Genomic DNA, 9,333 nt, shown 5'->3' with positions numbered 1-9,333 from the left:
CGGCCCAACAAGGTTCCACAAGGCCCAGCACGGCCCAACAAGGTTCCACAAGGCCCAGCACGGCCCAACAAGGTTCCACAAGGCCCAGCACGGCCCAACAAGGTTCCACAAGGACCAGTGAGGCCACACAAATCCTTCGCCTGCTGCCACAGCTCTCACCCAGTGCCGCATCTTCTCAGAGACGCTCGGAATTACACTTGCAAGCAATTTGACTTTTTAATCATTTCAATTACTGTGACTAAAACCCTTCAATCGGAACAAAACAAGGAAAAATCACCCCTCTCTTTCTGAAGCAGTCTGCCTAGCTTAACAGACCATACCGAATTGTGAAGGTTTTTGCTTTTGTGGTCTTCACATATTTCATTTAATGCAGATAATTAACCTCAGTTTCTAATTTCCAGTCCTCCACAAGAAAGTGAAGTGACTAAATACATTCACTGACAGACGGAAAATTAAAATATTACTACAGCTTCTCCACGCGGCTCAAAAGGCAAGGCCTTGCAAAAGATCTTTCTTCTTTTGTTTGACTGATTAACTGTAATTTGCTTAATGGATTTGAGGATGAGCCTAATAATCCAATGATATTTCCAGGAACTGATTTAGGATACGAGTACCTCTGTTCTGAGATATCAAACAGCAATTTTCTGCACTACACATACAGTCATGGCTGAAACCCGGTTTCTCCATGGCACTAACTTCTGGGGACACTTTCTGAAGCCCCAGAGCTTCAGTGGGAAAGGTGAGAAGCTCCACCATGACATGAGGCCAGCATGTGCTCCCCCAGCACTCCTGCATCTCCCTCAGCCCTTTTCCCACCAAGAAAGCTTGGTGTAACAGGATTTCACACTCTGTCCCAATTGTTAATAAATCCAGGATTATTAAAGAAGGGACTATACATCTAGGACTATTAAAGAGAACAAATCCAAGAGGCAGTCATTTTTAAAACATCCAATAGTAACTAATTATTCAAGGGATTAGTCTATTATAGTGACAACAAAGAAACTCTTAAAACATAAAGCCAAGCTGAAGCTGAATCGCAGATCAAACCCCAGGTGTACCACGTGGATCACCTCCTGGGCACGCTCCTCAGCTTCCCTGGACCCATCCACTTCTCATTCTGCTTTTCTGCACCCAAATTCCTTCCAAACAGAGCACAATTCAAACCAGCCCAACTTGCAATCTCCTTCCCAAAATATAGGATTTCACAATTTGTGTCATCATAGTGAGTATGCATGGAAGTGGGGGAAAAAAAGATCTCTAGCAAATTTAATTAAACTGTTTATAAAATTAGTCAAGACAAAGCAAAACCTTCATTTTTTTTCTTTTTCTTAAATCAGGCCAAATTCGTAGAAGTCAAAGCTCTGTTTGCCAGGAAGTCTGCTGTTTACATCCCTCATAGTTTCAGAGCTCGAGAGGTGTAGGGTAAGGAGGCAATGGAGACACCATCTCAGAGGACCGAGACCAACACTGATCCATAACCAAGTAACAAATACAACACTTCTTCATCTTGATTTGTGTAGAGGTAAAGCTATGGGCACAAAAGGTATTCTTCTTCAATTAAAATCCATTTTAAGATTTGGCAAATGCCCATATAAATACTTTACACTGTTAATGTAAGCATTTCCATGCAGAAGTTTCATCAGCTTAACAACATATTTAAAAAAAGCTGGTGTAACTTCTGTGCAAAAACACAATCCACCTTCGTCTTGTAAACCTTACAGCTCTCAAGACACAGCATGAACACTTACCACTATGAGCATCAGACCCTGCCTCCTCCATTGCAACCATAACTTCTCTCAAGAACAATGCAGAACTCAAACTATTCCACTACAACTTACTTTGATTTGGAAACAGCCTCTGCTCTGCACATTGTTGTGGACTGTAACAATTACAAGTGGTGCTACAGGCCCAGAAGTTTTAATTCAAGCCAAGTCATTAGCTAGTACTTCAAGTTACACACAATTATTGCCAGAAATGCAGGGTCACCACTGGAAAAAAAGTTTAGGGCCTATTTGAGTGAAAATTATTTGAAATAGGACCCAAATAGTGCTCCTGGCATCCCACAGACCCCACACAACCCAAGGAGCCCCAGTGCAACAAGGCAGGAGCCACACGCCCGCTGTTCCACCCCAGCCCTTCTGCCCGTGATACAGGTGAATTGCTGTTGTCCAATAATTCTCTTCTTGCAGACAGGAAAAGAGGTAGTTTCTCTGATAGTCTTATCCCAAGCCACTGAAAATGCAAATATATTAAGAAATGGACACTCCTGTATGTGTTTCCAGGCCAACTGCAGCACTGCTTATCAAGGAAATACCACTGGGGCACCAGTAGCATTTCCTAAACGGAATGAATATGACGCACAGCATGAAAAGAGATTAAAGAAGCAAAAGGGAAAAAAGGACAGAACAAGAAAGGAGAGATGCCATTTGAGTCAGGCAGAAGCGGTGGGCAGCACTTTTGCTTACTTCCCCCACTAAACACGTCCACTTGTCTATCTAGAGCCCCATCTTCCATTCCCTGGATGCTGACAGTTCTGGAATGGGATGCTTCTGGGTCAGATGTACCCACCCTCGGTGTGCCCTGGCAGCCAACCCAGGCCCTGCACTACCAGACTGAGGCCAGCACTTCTCTTTTCGCTGCTACATACAGGTGCAACATTAATGAGCAGCTTCTTCCAAGCAAATGAACTCTCCTGAAGCTCCCGTAGCTCAGCTCACAGACACAAGTGCTGATTATTCAGCTAAAGGCAGTGTTGGTAAGACAGCAGTGCACACCTGGAATAGTCTGCACCAGCTGCGGTGACTGCACATCTCCAGTTTTCCACTCACTTGACACAATTAACTCCAACTCCTTCACCACATCGTTTTGAGTTGGAAGCATGCAATTTAATATTTAATTGTTAATGAAGCAGCAAGCCTCAAAATTAAGTCTGCCAGCTAAATTTCAGCTCCCTCCTGATGCAGGCCAAACCTGTGACTGTCAGCCTGCTGATGTAACCCAAGCAACAGAGATCCCACGCCTGCCCTGAGCCAGGCTCCGCTGCTCCTCTCTTGCAATGCAGCATTACTCACTGAGGTTTGGAACGAGTCTCAGGCTAGAGGTGCTGCATCCCGCTACAGCCTCCCTCGGCTGCTGCTCCTCTTGCTCGGCGTCCTGTTATGACAAAAGGCTGCATCCTGGGGAGAGCTGCTCCTGCACGTGCCCAGGACGGCTGTAGCATGTGGGCATCAGCGCGGGGACTCTCCTGGTGGCATGTGGCCTTTTCACTCAAACCACCCACAAGAGGGGAAAGCCATGAGCTTGGTCAGCTCAGCGCTGTGGAAGCAAATACTAAGATCATGGAGCCAGCTTCCATTAAAAAAAAAATAATGAAAAAAGTGTAAATCAAAGTTTCCATTTGCTAATTTCTGTATCAGTGCCTATGACGTTCCCTTTCCTCAGCCTCTCAATGTCTGTTGATGGGAGACTCCAGCTACCACCACCTGTCCTCTCATCTCCCTCCTCCAGGTTTGATTTTTAACACACTGCGTACCACGAGGCACAGGTCAAACAAACAAAGCGATGGGCAGAACCAACCCCAACCTCTGGGCTTTCAGAGGAAAGCAGAGCTGCTCCCCCATAACACTGCCCAGACTGCTCCAATTCCATCATGGAAAGCAAAGGCAACATTTGCGAGTGCTGCTCCCCAAAGCCCCAGGAACGCAGGATTTTGGGAGCAGATGTGGAAACCCTTCTGATGCAAAGCTGAAGAGGTGACAGGAGGCCCTATGCAGACAGCAGACACAACCGTGGTGTGACGGTCTGGCACCACGCACTGAGTTTCCCAATTTTTAAAACATGTCTGTTTTCCAGGAGTGCTTGAAAGCCAGGCTGCAGGGCAGTTCTGAGGCACGGGTTTAATTTCTGCTCCTCGTATCTGAAAAATCCAGTCCCGGTGTGTCAGAAGAAGGTTAATGAAAGATTTAGCTGCGCTCACAACCACGTTAGTGTCGGTTTCGGAAGCTGCGAGTTAATGCCTGAGATCTTCGGGGGTTGCCCTCTTTGAAGTTCACTGATCCATAACCAATGTCCAATTAATTTGCAGGAGCCTAACTATAATGACTATTGGCCTTTTCCTACGCACACAAAAACGCAGTGGGTAACAGCAATGCTTTTCGCTTTGGGATATTCTCACATACATGCACACTTGCACACCTTCAAAATGCCCAGCACTAAGAACGTGTTGTCTTCTGCACTTGGAGCAGTGTCACGCTCATGGGCACAGAAGTATGGCATTAAGATTTATGAACTTTATGCTGCAAAATAAATTGGAGCTGATTCAAGATGCTCCACTGCTAACAGAGATACACTTGTATTGCATTTGGTCAGATTCCTCTTTATTTAGAGTTTCCATGGAAGCCAAGGAATAGACGTTCAATCTCGCGAAGATTAAACAGGCCTCCAGACATAATGCAAAACAGCTTATTGCAACATTCCCCCAAGAACAGAGACGAGAGATTCTTCCACACACACAAAAAAAAAAAGTGTAGAAGTGTACAAACCAAATCAGGATGGACCCAGCCTTCCCAGCACTGTGCAAGGATTGCTCCTCGCTGCACGCAGCTCCACCAGCTTCCAGTGCTCTTCCTCACAGGAGAAAGCAGAAATGTTTGCATCATAAAGATGCCACTGTTTAAAAAACAGTCTGTTCCAGGCAGCTATTTCTATGCAGCGTTCAGGAAGCAAGCTATTTCAACCACAAGGGCTTGCACGAAGACGAACAATCGGACTCCTAAATTAGGATCTCGGCAGATTCTTACAACAAAATGCACAGATCACACCACTGAGCAGCATCTTCCATGGAGATGCCGCGGACGCTACTGCGGCTGACAGACCAGCACTTAAAATAAATAATCACTTATTTTCAGTTACTTACTCAGGGCTCCAAAATGACTCCTGCTCTGGTGAGAACAGTAAACACGTCCCTGCCTCCCAACCCAGCAGGTCAATGGAGTGTCTGCAGCCACAATGACAGGCTGTCAGACACAACAAATTAACAGCAGCGCGTTCCTCCTGACCTCCATCCTCTAGGTAAAGATTTATTTCATGTTGTTCCAATCTAGGAAGAAAACGCATGAGGCTGAGGAATGCCACCCCAGAATATTTCTATTTCATAACGCATTTCTTAATTGTTTTGAAGTTTGGCGTGGATGTGTTCAGGTAATGTGTAAACCGAGCCTTTTTTCTGAAGCGGGACCTGAGGAATGCAGTATTCATGCAGGTTCTCACCACCTGCTCTAGAACAGAAAATAAATACAACTCGAGCAAGTTATTGTCAATATCAAGTCTTTCTCACTTAAATAAAAAGATACTTAAATCGTGGACTTTTCTAATCCTATCCACTAAATACCCAGCAGTTGGTGCAAATCCACTACAAGAAACATTCAAGGTTTCCATTAACTCCATGGGAAAGTCCCAGGACCCTGGGATTTTGTTTTTCAGACTCCTGATTAAAACAGCACAAGTTCACACCGACTCCTATTTTTTTTTTCCCCCAGACTTTCACATGCAATGCCCCCTCCTCAAAATCCGCATGGAAACAGGAATCAAAATGATCAAAACGTCAATATTTTGCCATCTGAAACATGCTGAGACCCTGCGCAGGGCGGGATGCCAGCCTGAAGGGACGGCGTGGGGAGACGAAGCACAGACATGCAGCTTTGAGGAGGATAGTTCGGCTGCTTCATTTCGTAGCCATCACAAAGTGACAGATCTTAGCCCAAGCAGGTCTTAAAACACGGAGATTTTCTTTTAAAGAAGTAGGAATGCGCGTCTGGCTGCGTTCTGTTGATTCAGCAAGGGTTACACACACACACACGCTTATTGATCCCAGAGAACTCCCTGCTAAGTTAATTGTCTGGAATTTTGACTGAGCTCTCAGCAAGTTCCAAAACGCGTGCTGGCCGGCAGTGGGCGGGGGACCCAAAGAAAAGCACGGGCTGAAAAACTGGGCAACTCCTCTTGAGAAAAAAATAAGATATTTTGATGAGGGGAAGAGCTGCAACACGAACAACTTTAACTGAATTTGGGGATTCCTACTTTTACGCTGCTGGAATTCACTATCAGAAATCTTGACTGCAAAGCAATACCATTCACAGGGAGCATTGTGAACCCCATTTGACCCACATACACACTACAGACATTAGGGTATTTCCCGCAAGCTTCCTGCAGCCTCCAGTTGCGGCTCATCACCATTTCCTTGTATATTTACAAGGGGTTTTACCACGAGCTGTACTCATCTGCACTCCTGTAACTGAACACTGACCTTCTGCCACTGCAGGCTACAAGCCAGCCTGTCACCGCAGCTCTCTGCGCACACCGGGGCTGCCCACAGCTCCACACCGCCCACAGCCTCCTACCTACACCCAGACCACGTTCAGCAGCATTTCTTCACAGCAAAGAACATACTGCAGAGGTGATTCAGGAGAACTGGACGGGAACGGCCAAAGACACCCCTCAAATAACTTACACTACACTCAGACAAAGCTGTGTTTCAACCTAACGCCCACGTGACGCCATCCCATGCTGATGCTCAGCTAGTCCCCAGCACTCCCAGCTGCCGAATGCCCCCCGATTCCCAATGCCTCCAAACTCACAGCAGCCCCCTGGGGCACTCCGAGGCCTCCAAGGAAGGGCCCGACTGGCGCTCACGTACCTGAACTCTCTGCCCTCGCTGTACCGCCGGGTCGAGGTGGCACGCTGGGTTGCAGTCTCCAAAAGCAGCTTCTGGGTGAGCCTGCTTGAGGGCGCAGAGTCCCTGCTGGCCTCAGGCTCGGTGTCTTGGTCACATTTCCACTCCTCGTCCTCATTCAGAGTAGGCAGATAACCAGGTAGCCCTTTACCTGTCCCAGACCCTGAGCTCGGATCGCTATAAATTTTTGGACTTTCCCCACCTGTCCTTGTGTATTCCAAATAAATATCTGACTTAAGGAACAAAGGGTAGGTATTGTCTTCTATCATGCACTGAATCTCAGTTTGGGCCTGGTCAAACATGTCAGGGTCAATCTGCAGTTTCATGACACAGTCTTTTATGAAGCTTTTTGTGGCTGGTTTGATCTGCCGGGACACAATGCCGTTGTTGTCGAGAATGTACTTTTTGTAAATGGCTTTTGCCAGTTTGAGTCTTTTTTCCTCATTGGACACGCACGGCTCCAGCTTCCTGAAGCCACTGCAGGCAAACCAGAAGTCCAGCAGATCCGCACAGTCCTCCTGTTTCAGGAAAGTCCTGAAGAGATTGATACCGTCTTGATCATCGAGCAAGGAGTGCAGCGACTCGGCCCACTTCAGGTAGGGTGGAGTTGGCGAAGCACTCCCCTCAGGTTCATACCCCAAATCCAAATCGGAGCGCCTCGGTGTTGCGGTGGAGGTCTCATTTCTAACAACATCACTTTTACTGGAGTAGAAACCGTGGCTGACTGGCCTTGGATCTGTGGACACAAGCTCACCCTCCTCACCAGGGACCGGTGGCCTTGGAGCATCTTCAGTGAAGCTTCCTCCGAGGTCCAGAGGGAAGCCCTTCCCCTGGATATTCATTTTTCTGGTGCTTGCTTGAACAGCGGGGGAAGAGCCGAAATCTCAGATCACCAGTATCGGTAGCTCCAAGGTAAACACGTTCGTTCTGCTGAAACAGACGAGAAAGAAATCCATTAAGTATCACTGCAAATAAACACTCTAAGATTACAAGCTACTAATTTTGCCCTGCCTGATTATTGTATTAAATCCTCTTCTTTGGCAGAATCCATGACAAAGCTCTCATTGATTTCAGAGATCAGGATGAAACCAGGCATCCTCCTCCTTCTTCTAAAAATGACAGAGAATATCTCAACGCTTTATATCCAGCATTCAGCACGACCTGTACCACTGGCACTACGTGAACAGCCCGCAGCCCCACACTACGGGTGGTTCTCAGGACCCTGGGATGGGGAATTCCCCATGTTCAAGAGATGTACACTCAGGTGCTGCGTGCTGAGCAGCCCACAGGACACACGCTCACTTCTATAATCTGACATTAACTTCTCTGCTAAGCATACCCGGCCAGCAGATGCACCAAGTCATACCAAGGCAGTATGTTTCTATCCGTCTACCAATCTAGGAAATTCTCATCCCCCAAAATGAGCTGATGTTAAGGTTTGCGAAAAATATTCCAAGAGAACATTCTGCTATTACCGAAACTGAGATTACACCTTAACCAAACACAGGTGTCTTCTGTACACTCAGTGACATACCAGCGTGACATTCCTCTTTGATTTTCAGAAATACACCGCATCACCTCATCTAGCCCTAGGAGACTCAAAACGCACCACTGACCCCAATGCTTTGGGCACATGAACAACATTCTTGCTTCAAACTGGCAGGACTTCGGGCCTCACACCATTTCTCATAGAGGCCATTGAGAAAAGGTTCATTGGAGCTAACAACACGGCACGCTGAAAGCCTGGGAAATCCTAGGTCATTAAAGGAGGATGAGAAAATCATCTCTAGAAGGAGATGTGACCAAACACAATGTTTTAAAAGAAGGGTAGTGAGCCAACATGGAGGGTGGGAGGTGTGGGGAGGGAGGGGAAAGCACCAGACAATCCCTGGGCTGCCACTTTCCCCGCTAACACGGTAACTGTCATTTCAAAGCAGCCGGACTGGCTCTAGCAAGCAGCAGAAGTTCTGTTTTTACTGAACACCATCAGCCCCAAGGCCCCGAGTACCGCGAAGCACCAGCTGCCTGACACACTGCTCCTCGCGCTGGATTACATCAATTGCATGTGAAGATACAGCGGGGACACACGTCTCAGCCGAGCTCACCGCACCCAAATGAACGCATCTTTTGGACGTTTTGCCTTTTTCCCCCTTTTCCTCTCCTCAGCTGAAGCAAAAGCCACCGCTAAGCGTGGAGGGCCGTCCTTACATCCCACCTGTATGCCACAGACCAGCAGCACCGGGAAGGGGCGACGGGAGCTGCGTGGCCCCATGTGCGCTGCTGCACCCGCTCTGCCCTAAGCGAGACCGCTGTCACCTAGAGCCGGCCTGAGCCGCGCGGAACACGCGGGCTCTGCGCGGAGATTCGCCACGGAACCACCAAACGAGGCCGTATCCCTCAGCACGCTGCGACTGCGTGTGATTTTCGCTCCCACCTTCCCGACCCAGAGCCCGAACTGGCGCTGCCTGCAGCGCGGGGCCGGAGCCGCCCTCGGGGAGCGGGCACACGCGGCACGCCGCTCATTGTCGCGCCGAGGTGCGAGCCCCGGCCCCCACAGCCGGCACAGGGCACCTCGGCGGGCCGGGCTCCACGCAGCCCCGCGG

At 48.1% G+C, this 9,333-nt stretch overlaps 1 protein-coding gene across 2 annotated transcripts in view; it reads right to left on the bottom strand.

The window, feature by feature from the left end:
• Window positions 1-9,193, bottom strand: part of AXIN1 (axin 1) — a 71,903-nt gene extending 62,710 nt beyond the window's left edge. The window contains exon 1 of one of the 2 annotated variants that reach the window (XM_021411180.1): window positions 6,695-9,193. In XM_021411180.1, the coding sequence (XP_021266855.1) occupies window positions 6,695-7,572 (878 nt within the window). In that variant the 5' untranslated portion in view covers window positions 7,573-9,193. The remainder of the gene's footprint in view (window positions 1-6,694) is intronic. The other variant, XM_021411179.1, reaches the window with a different exon arrangement.

Source organism: Numida meleagris, chromosome 13, assembly GCF_002078875.1.
Source record: "Numida meleagris isolate 19003 breed g44 Domestic line chromosome 13, NumMel1.0, whole genome shotgun sequence".
Lineage (NCBI taxonomy): Eukaryota > Metazoa > Chordata > Aves > Galliformes > Numididae > Numida > Numida meleagris.
Note: the sequence above shows the minus strand (reverse complement) of the source record. Positions and strands in the feature narration are given on the sequence as shown.